Source organism: Mya arenaria, chromosome 4 (assembly GCF_026914265.1).
Source record: "Mya arenaria isolate MELC-2E11 chromosome 4, ASM2691426v1".
Classification (NCBI taxonomy): Eukaryota; Metazoa; Mollusca; class Bivalvia; order Myida; family Myidae; genus Mya; species Mya arenaria.
The window spans coordinates 18,465,081-18,476,406 of NC_069125.1; the positions used below are offsets into that span (position 1 = coordinate 18,465,081).

General features: G+C 38.8%; 1 protein-coding gene across 1 annotated transcript; it reads left to right on the forward strand.

Annotated features, from left to right (window-relative positions):
* Positions 1-4,563: 4,563 nt before the first annotated feature.
* On the forward strand, positions 4,564-11,326 carry LOC128232598 (uncharacterized). The gene is made up of 6 exons (XM_052946257.1): positions 4,564-4,582; positions 6,017-6,345; positions 7,754-7,996; positions 8,103-8,217; positions 8,936-9,096; positions 9,479-11,326. The coding sequence occupies exons 2-6, from the start codon at positions 6,036-6,038 to the stop codon at positions 10,789-10,791; spliced, it is 2,142 nt and encodes a 713-aa protein (XP_052802217.1). The 5' UTR covers positions 4,564-4,582; positions 6,017-6,035; the 3' UTR covers positions 10,792-11,326.

Genomic DNA, 11,326 nt, shown 5'->3' on the forward strand with positions numbered 1-11,326 from the left:
AGCTTTGGTTTGATTGAAACTGTTTATTTGCAGAAAAGGAATGTGCAACTATGTGGGGAACATAATTAATTAATTTCGGCGCTCACCTTTTTCATAATCGTGTTGATGTCAAGGTTTATTTTCCAATATGTTTCAATCGACTGCATCTTATGTTTAAGTGTATTGATGTTTATTTGTATATCATGATTGTTTATACATATATTACATTGATTTGAACACGGGTCATGTTGACTTTCTTCCGTATCGGGGCCGTTTGTGGCCGTTCAATCGTACATGTAAACATGTTTATGGAAATTGTTGGGAGTTTGCGGTCTTGTTTACCCTACTGCATTCGTGTTTTGTTGACCACCCAAAGGCGGTGACTCCAACATATATTGATACTATTTTGACGTTGTATGACCTGTCGTGTCTGTTCGGCCCTTTACACATGGTCTTTGTTAATTTTGATTTGCTCCCAATTTACCTCCTGAATGTAAATATTTTTCCCCTAGCCAGGTAAAAAAAACTTAAATATATCTTTGTTTAGAAGAGCATTTACATCTAAACATTTAGCAAATGTAGCAATAAGGTGGACCGACAAAAAACAACAACAACATGAAATCGTGTGTATCTCCAAAATATTGTAAAATCTAGTTTTGAACAGATACCATTTCTATTATTTTCTTAAGTTTAATAATAAATGTTTGACCTAAGACGAAAACGCTCTTTAGTATTAAGAACACGCAAATGGCTGATTTGAAAGCTCCAGGCCACGGATACATGGTTGCGAAACAGTGGCTCCAGCTCTTTTAGGAGCTGTATAAAAAAGAGCCAATGACACTTCCGAGCTAGAGCAAACAAACGGATATCATCATAAAACGTAAGTATGACTCGTTATTTTATTTTATTTTATTTCACAATTATGAGGGCTTATTTGAGCAATCGGGGAATACAGTGCCTTATAAATATGTTTAATCTTTACACGTATTTCGGTTATTGTGTAACTTATTGTTAATGGAGTTATAAGACGGATTCTTCCTTCAAACACATGCATGTTTTACAAACGTAAGTAGACTATTTAGCCACTGTTCGCACCCGTGGGATAATGAGTGAATTGTCGATATCTTTACATGTACAACATAGAAACTGATTGCTATTTGTTCTCAAGTTTGATCATATACATTTTATTTTCGCCCAAACCCGGAAATTTCTTAGAAGTAAATGCGTGCAAATGACTGATTTAAAGGCTCTAGGCTATGGGAATGTACGAAGCTTACTATTTTGATTAGATATATAGGATTGGCGAGTTCATGGAGTATGTTAATAAGCGAACCTTTTGCGAGCTTATTTAATCACTAACATATTGCCTGAAAGAATTGACTAAAATTGTGTATTATATGACAATGGGTGTCGGATTCTATGCATCATATAGTGGTATATTACATAACCTGGTACCGTTCGCGAATTATTTCGTGTTACTAACTTAATTTTCACTATAATTATTTAGCTATCACGTTAATATTCGCGCAACGTGTTTTGTAAGATAAATATCACACGACTAAAAACGAGCTTTAAAGTGCCAAGAACTGCCACCCGTAACCTTTTCACGCTGTACTTACAGGTTATCTAGTTATGGTTTGCAAATTCCACTAAGTAATGCACCAGCCAATTGTAACCACGGCCCCCAAGGTCCGGGGGTATACCGGGGATAGCCGGGGAAATGGGCCGTGTTTTTAACATCCCAGTGGCCTCGCAGTGCCGGGTGAATGCGGTGGTTTAGTATTCGTGCCAAATTTAGCGGGGAATGTGTCTTACTTAGGGTCCCTGGTGTGCGAGGGCATTTGGCGGGGATTTTACCATCAGGTTTTACCCGGGCTTGGCTGGACCGAAAGTAAAAGTCCCCGCTATTCTCCGGACCAGGAGGAGCCGTGGTTACAACTGACATGTGCATAACAAACTAGATAAGATTGGTGTTATCAGTTGTTTAAATCTATGGATGGCTGGCAACTACTTTGTTTTCGGTTTTCCTTTTCTTTCAATTGGCTACTTTCTATCTTTGTTTTGAAGCTTAAAGTGACACTCTTATTCGAAATTAATACATACACGTGTATAACAAACATCAATTTGACTGATAATCTACTTACTAAATAATGCATTTATGGAAAATGTTAATTTCTGATAACAAGATTTTAACCGTGTTTTTAATAGCAGAAAGCGCAAACTATTAGATGATAATGGTGAAAGCTAAAAGATTAACTCTGGTTTACTATAGTCTCATAAGGTAGAAATGTAGAAATACCGTGTTATTGCTAATTTCTTCAAATTAAACTTAGTATCCTTCATAAGAACCATTGTTTTCGACATTTATTCATCCTTTTTGGAATATTAAAACAATATTATTAATTGTGGTAAATCTTATTTGGGAGTAAGAGTGCATCTTTAATGGTTGGTAGTTTAAAACTACTTGCTGAAAATGCTGGCTCACTTGATATACATTTTATTGTTTGCAATTTGCACCAATCGGAATACCTCGGTCATCTTCACCATACGACAAGCCTCGGATGTATATTCCGGTGCATTAATAAAAGTAGTTCATAAAATTAATGGTCATTATATTAACTAATTGTAGTGTTTTAACGTGCAGTTTTATTACTAAATTCAAATTGATTCACAGTAAAATGTATTATTGCATAAATCATGAATATTTCTGAGAGTAAAAGCCTAATGCTTAACTGCTAAATTGAATATACTACGCGATGTAACGAAGTCTGACATTATAAGCATTGTATAACGTTCCGCTGTAGGCGGAAGTGCGTTCGTAGTACGTTGATGTAACTGATTATATGCAAAATGGCATACCCAGGTCTTCGTGTGTGTGGAGAATATATGTATATGTAAGACCAGTCGTCCCCTTCAGTGCCGAGCATGCTTTTCTCTGAAGAGATATGTTGGCCTTGTTAGGTCGTATACGTTACAAATGGTGGCAGCGGTGGGATGAAGACAACTGCCGGATTGGAGTTGCCATATCCACGAGTTTCCCAGGCCAAGACTCGTGACGAGTTTTCTCGGAGGGCAAAGTAATGTAACGTTCCGCTGTAGGCGGAAGTAAGTGCGTTCGTACAACGTTGATGTACTTGCCTCTGCATATTGGCATATCCAGGACTCCGTGTGGATGGAGAATATATGTATATATAAGACCAGTCGTCCCCTACAGGGTCGAGCATGCTGTTCTCTGAAAGAATCTGTTGGCCTTATTTAGACTAGCACGTTAGAATTGTTACCATCCATATATATAACCAGTCTGTTCTTGTTTTCCACCACAAACCAGCGTTATCCCACCACTCCACCACATCACCTCGTAACGATTGTATACGGTGATATATAAAACCAGAAAATGCTTGATCGTTATGCACCAGTCAATTGTAACCACGCCCCTCGAGTCAGGGGAATAGCGGGGACACTGTCTTTCGGTCCAGCCAAGCCCGGGTGAAATCCCCATCCTGCGGGGCGAACTGCTGGTAAAATCCCCGCCAAATGTCCCCGCATACCAGTGACCCTAAGTAAGGCCCATTCTCCGCTATTTTTGGCGCAAAGACAAAACCACCGCATTCACTCGGCACTGCGGGGCCACCTCGAAGGTAAAAACACGGCCCATTTTCCCGGCTATTCCCGGTATACCCCCGGATCGGGGGGGGGGGGGAGGAGGAACTCTTAGAAATGGAATACCTGTTGTTGTGGGCGTTGATAATGTTCAACTTATCATGTATATTGTCCTACTATTTAACATTTAGTGTTCATGCCCATGCCTCCGCCAATGAAATCGCCGGACAGATTATAATTTGTACTGGACGAATTCACACTTGCCAAGTTAGCTCGCGTTCAAACACATACGAGCGGTCGGTTTTCACGAAGAGACTAAGATCTGAAAATAAAATCCCGCCTAAAATCTCATAATCCGATTAAACGGTAACAATGACAGTCACGCATTCGGAACTGTCCGGCCATTTCCCATCGAAAACGACCTCGAATGTGTGCCGGTACATCAGTATAAGTAGTTCATAAAATTAATAATAATATTGTTAATTAAGTGTAGTGTTTTAAGGTGTAATTTGAATTACTAAGTTCAAATTGATTCCCAGTGTTTTTATTGCATAACAGATTAAGATTCCTAAGTAATAGGTTTAACTGCTTAATTAAGATCGCAATCCACTTGCAGCGTAGTTAAATGTAAAGAATTTTGACATTGTAAACCGTCCATATACATCCGAGGTTGTTTTCGACTGAAAATGGCTGCAGAGTTCCAATAGATAAATCAGGTAGCCGAAATGTCCTTGCGAAGTTTGGCATGCGACCTGAGACCGAAAAACAAACAATTGTTACAAATAATAGGCCTTCCTGCGCACTTACATTGAAAGTTTCAAAACAAATTACTCACACGAAAAGCTTTGGTTTCTGCGCATAAACAAATATCTTATCTTAAATACGCAATATGAATGTAGCCAATCAAGCCGTTACACTTGAGGACACGGAAAAACATCAATTTAAACTAATAAATAGCAGTATTTAGTACGGAAATTTAGTTATTCGATTTGCTGTCCTTTAGGTAACAACATTTAAATATATTAAAATTATTAAATAAGAAAACGTTTTTCAATTCGTATAAGGCGATTCTAGCAATTTACCAAATTAACGAAGGAATAACAATTGTTAAAATCTTAATAACGATTTGAAGTTTATGTATGTGCAAAGAAAAAATGAAATGTATCTCCAAAAAAGGATATATAAAAGTGGAAACATTGATTTTTAATAGCTTTTCGAAAAATGTAAAATACAGAAATTGGTTTAAATGATTTAGCAAGATAATCGTGTCAGTTCTGACTGCTGGGTTTGTCCCTGTGGTTTTCGTTGTGTAGATAGTAAAATAAATGTTCAGAACGGAATCACGCTGGTAACATGATCATTTATTTAAAGCCGCACTCTCACGGATTGAACGTTTTGACAACTTTTTTTATTTTTTGTTTTGGAACGAGCAAATTTTTGCAAAAAAAGGAAACCAGTTATATAAGATTGCTGACAAAAAATCAGATCTCAGATTTTTATCTTTAAGTTCGAAAATTGATGTTTTATGCATTTTTCTTAAACCGTTAGTAACGGTTTAAGCCATTAAACATTACTTTTCGAACGGAAATATGCAAGTCTACGGTCTGATTTTTATCAGCAATTTTATATCATTCGTTTGCAGATATTTACGCAAATATTTACTCTTTTCAAGACAAAAAAATAAGAAAAAAGTTGTTACAGTGGTCAATCTGTGAGAGTGCGGCTTTAAAATTGTCGATTTTCTTGAAACGAAAATCAGTTAAAAGAGTATAACATTTCTTGAAACGAAAATCAGTTGAAAGAGTATAACAAAAATATTGGTATTAGCTAAATATTAAGGAATGAATTGCGGGTTTGATGTCATTATCGGGGTATGAACGCATTTGGTCAATGTGTACTTTGACCAACCCAATTGCGTTCATATCCCCGATAATGACATCAACCCCGCAATTCATTCCTTATATTTACACCAATAGTTCATTATTTCATTCAAGAATTGTTAAAAAAATACTTCATTTCATTTAAGAAAACCTTTCAGTAATCCGTACATTTTTTTCAAATGACGTCACAATAACGCGGGAAAAGATCACCCACTTGAAATCACTTTAAAACGTAAAATTACCACAATTCTGGTACCAATATATTTAAAATATAATAAACTTACACTTTTAAAAATGTTGATCTATATTTTACGGGACCTGCAGACACAATACAACCAATAACAAAATCAATAGCTTTCATGTATATTGTTATGCAATGAATTACGATCCGAACTTATCCGAAGATTGCCGAAAGGCAGTTCATTTAAGGAACGGAAGTTGAGGTGTAAATATAATCCGTTTAGTTGCTACAGTAGTTGTACATTGTTCGGAAAATCCACCCGAATTATACCAATTGCTTTTGGTGAGTGTTTTAATAATTTTGTTTTAATCTTCAGGAAATCGGCAAATGGGAGAATGAATAAAACGGTGCTGTGTTTGTTCATGTGTTTGAACATGGCCGCTTTGTGCCGATGTTCACACGTGCTTTACAAGAGTAGAGTCATAACACTGAACGTCGTATCATCCGATTGCAACACACCTGTGAATGACGTCACGATCAAGTGTCCAACAGGTGAGAGTTTGCGGATGCGAAGTACGGGGCTCGGTAACTACCAAATATTGACGAAGAAATTTCCCATCAAGTTGGAGCTGTCAAAATTTGGCTTCATGACCCAAACACTGATTGTTAGAAGCAAGATGACGATGGTGCAACTTCGATGCGTTGGTAAGATTTTGTTTTTTTATGTTGATAAATAGTGTAAGTATTTCGATTTCAAAGGCGACCACTTGCAAATTGTTCTTATTAATAATTCCCAAACTAGATGGGATATGAAATAAAGAAAAAATACAATATTCAATTCATTTTGGAAATTATAAATAATAAATTACAATCGAAACTCGCTTTGTCGAGCTTTGTTATCTCGATGTTCTGGTTATATATATATATATATATATATATATTATTCTATTCTTTCGATTTTTCTGTTTATTCAAACACATGTACACATTTTGTATTTTGGTTCAATCGAATGTAAGTTTTCTCGAATTATTACCCGAGGTCACAACGATTTCGACATAGCTGGTTTTCTAAGAACATTATTAGTATGCTTACCGTTATAGTTACCCTGGGACCAATAACAAATCATACTCACGGAGTTACCATTTCATTTCTTTGTCTACTTCTTTAAGAATAAAATACCTATTTTGATCAAGGAATACTGTCTATATCGTTCATATTTAAGACGGAATTGTCGCAAAATACTTGACAGACAGTTTGAATAATGTTTAGTCTGTAGTTTTGTCACTGACGTCTTCGTTTGTTCTTTAAAAATTCTGGAACAATGGTGGGGTTGAGTGTAAAAATAATTAGTTCAGCCCCTTAGTGAAATCCTGTATCGCTGACCGACCAAAGGCGGTAACCCCAGTGTCGCGTGTGCCTCACGTTATGTGTATGTTACGCCTGAGTCTTTTGCCTTTAAAGGGGCTCGCTCATAATTCTATTTGTAAAATGCACTTTTTATTACCGAATTAAGTTTGGCAAATCTTTAGGAATGTTGCAGCTAGGATACTAACAGCTGAAACCCTTCAACAAATGTTGATTTTTGCTCTTATATCGTTGTTGAAAACCAACATTTTCAGTTGCGTTACCAACGGCTTTCAGCGGTTTCATTGTTGCGTGATTGGTTGATGAAGATGATCACGTGATGTTATCAATGTATTGCTGTAAGATCAAAATATCCATCTCTGTTATATAAGAGCTAGTGTCATAGTGGTAAACGTGTCGGTTTTCTTCGCACCCCACTTAACTAATTTGCATACTTAAATTACATTGTTTATGCAATTTCGACACCATAGAGTAAATTAATGATATAATAAGTTTCTTGAGATCATAACTGGGCAAACTATTTGTTGTTCCAAAATTATGAGCGAGTCCCTTAAAGCAGCGTCTTCAATATTATTTAGCGCCCTGTCTTATCACTGCTGTTTCCACTATATTATGAGTACAGTTTGATCTGATTTAAATAAGTTCTCACTTTAACTGACAGTATCGATGTGGATAACGATATTTGTGTGTGGTTTGAATTTAAGGTGTGCGTGCTTGTAGTTGCATTAAATTTTGCTTGTAATTCCAGGAGCAGTATGTACTGCCAACACCGTTCGAATCTCTGTGTCCTCCTCCTGTTCAAAGGCCGTTACGAACGTCAAAATTGAATCCCAGAATGAGCAGATTAAGGCACTGACGTCGCCTTCTCCAGGAATATATGACGTCAGCGTGTGTTCATTCCCGGTTACGCTGTCGTTCCAGAAAAGCGGGCTGGTCGGTCAGACTAAGATATTTGCTGGAACAATGGGCAATGTGGAACTGCTATGCAAGGGTACGGCTTTGCTTATATGTTTACATTAATTACTGCAAAGTTGTAAACGTGTTCCATGGACGTCGCTATACATTATATATGTGCTAAAGCGTTGTGTTGTTTTCAGCTGCCCCGCTGTTGCTGGAGCACGTTCAAAGCAAGGTCCGTTCACTCGGCGATGACGTCAAATTTTGCTGTTGGGCTGACAAAATGCCAGAGCTTACCTTTGATCCTTTCATGTGGTAAGAACAATGGACTTGTCTAAGCCCCATATGAATTCATTGGGCGTCCGAATGCGGTATCCGAACTATCTAATACATTTTTTATTGTTGCTACTTGTTGGGTAAAGTTTGAATTGAGGATTCGGACACTGGTGTCATCCCTCTGCCCATCATAGTTGTGTGCGATAAGCTTATGTAAACTTGAAATCGGGCAAAGCCCATTCGGCGAGTGCTTCAATAGAATTGTTAGTATCTTAGGTTTGTTTTGTGGAACATGGTGGACAAACAGAATGTTACCCTTGTTAGAGCTACCCTGGTTCTTTTACGTACATCAGTGTCTAACACTGTCACAAGGGACCCCAATTTCACACGGGGCCCCCATTTAACGTCACTCCCGCAAGACGATTTCATTTTTAGTGGTGCGGCGGGGTATCGAACCTACGACCACTGGATTTACAGTCAAGTGTGTTACCAAAAGACCACGGCTCCCGATCGTAAATGAAAACGGTAGTTTTATCTTAATAGAATATACGTGTGTAAGCTACCGACCTCGTGCAACTTTGAATATGGTCAGCTTCGACTTATGTGACTTAAAAAGTGAAAGTTAAATGTATGGTTTCTTCACTTTCCCTGTAGTCTCCACGTTTAAGTTGTATATATTTACCACTTCCGGTATCAACAGACCTTGAGCGTTTCTTCGTCAATGAAATAAAAGTACTTTTGATTTCCTATATTTAAGGTTTTTCAATGGGAACCCAATCCCAGGTGAGGAAGCCATGCAGTTAGAAATTACCAACATCGAGGCATCAAACGCCGGCTTGTACTCCTGCAAAGCATCTATTACCGTTGACGGCGTCACAGAAGCTGTGATGTCTGAGGGGGCATCTTTAACACTCGTGGGTAAGCAATGATATGGATACTATGATATTAGGAAGTGAGTCGACAATGACCGTACTTATGTTATAGTTAGATGACATGAAGTAAATTCGTAATGATTAAGAATGGGCGGAATGAGCGTAGCGAACGATCCCTTCTTAATCATGAAGATATTACTTCTGGTAATCTAACTGACTAAGTATACAACTTTAAGCATTTGTAAACGATATATCTGACGCAGGAAGTGTGTATCGGATGAGTGGCAGTAGGCGGACCTTTAAACACCCGCGAAAGATGGAATTCTTAATGATGAAGTCTACTACTTGATAATTGCCTATCTGGAATTTCATTGGCTAAAAATGTACATTGTATTCTAATTACTGTTAACATGATGCTTATTATGTAGGTGATGAAAACGACTTCAACGGCGATTTATTGAGCAACATGGTGATGATTCTCGAAGGCCCGCCTGTTTGTGTATTTGATGCACAATTATGCAACCCGAGGCCATGCCAAACAAATCCCGCTGGCTCACAGGAATGCAAAGACGACGGTTACGTCTGCCCAGACCAGATAGATTTTGTGACGCATATGTGTCCCTCCGGTGTAACTCTACAGTTACCAAGAGTTATGTCGTGTAAGTGCTGTCAACGTCCAAACGTTGAGTACAAAGGAACGGTTAAAGATCCGGATGGAACTGTTCTTTCTGGTATAAAGCTTACCATCAAGGACCAACCCGGTACACCAACGGAGAAAACCTCAAACGCAGCCGGAATGTTCTTCGGGAGCGCAATTCCAGAGATACGTCGTTTAGTCATACAGGCATCGGACTCTACTGGTACGTTCCTGCCAACAACAAAGGTTGTGGACGTCTCACCGGGCGTCATTGGTCCAATAGAGGAAATCAATGTTGTCATGTTTCCATTGGCAAGTCCTGTAGCAATAGACGCACGAGTTGGAAGTAATTTATCGTTGTCTGATATGCCTCTCACTCCTGGCGCCGGACTTGGCAGCGTTATTATACCTGGTGGGGTTTTGTTCAATATGGACGGCACCCCCTACAATGGAATCGCTTATGTTCATCTTACCGTCCTTAGTCCTGTGGATCTGAATGCAATTGATAACGCACCAGGGGAGTTCGCCGTTCTCACTGCTGACGGAAAAAGGACGTTAGTTACTGGTGGTGTCTTCAATATCAAAATAACAGGTCAAAACGGGATGAACTTGATTTCGATGCCAATTACGGTAACAGGAGCAACAGGCATGCATCTGTTTGATCTGGATACATTCGCCGGGGTATGGCGAACAAGCCCAGGTTCGACAACAACAAGAAGGAAACGTTCTAGCCATATTCAGGAGATTGGAGACCTTGATAACCTAGATGCTGTTTGGTACAATATAGATAAGTTCATGGAGGCCACGGACAATATAGAATGTTGGATCAAAATGAAAGTTTTTGATGCCGCGGCGCCAGATACTGAACTTCAAGCAGGAGTTGAGTTTAAACCTTACATCCTTCAGTACACAAATGAGGACCCACCGAAAGCAATTAAACCAGGTGCTCTTGTTTACGTGAACCCAATAAATGATAAATGTTATCGAGTTGCGTGTGACCAGGATCCAGATAACAACCCTTCCACATTTCTAGTCCTAGGAATGACAACAAAGTTTTCAGTAGACGGATTTGATGTACCGATCACCCAAACACTAATGCATTAATAGGTCAAGGCTACAGCGTGCTAGCGAATGGAAGAGCAAGCATCAAAGCAGAAATAAAGCCAAGCGTGCCTTTCTATGCTGGGCAAGATGAGTGTGTAGCAGCATCCATCTTCTTCCATTTCGAAGCCAATATTCCTTCTCTAGGCGAAAAGAATGATCCCCCCACTTGTTATGCTAAAGTTCGGTTTGAAAAACATGTTTCGGATAATGGATTCTTTGCCCTTATTGCTGGAGTGAAACTAGTAGGGTTGAGTATGTATGACGATAGCAAAGTATGTCCATTTGAAGCCGACCAAATCGATGAAGGTGCCGAATCTAAAGCTTACTGTGTCCAATATCGATGTACAAATGCCGATACTACGACCACGCTCACAGTATCTTTTGTAAACGGAGTGCTCCAGATGCAGGGTGTAACGTGTGATCCCCTTGCACCGCTCACAGTGCCAGGCGCGAATACCCCCAATCCAACGACGGGCCATCACGCTGCATTAAGTACTTGTGAGAATGATCCAAACGAAGCACTTTTGGTGAAATG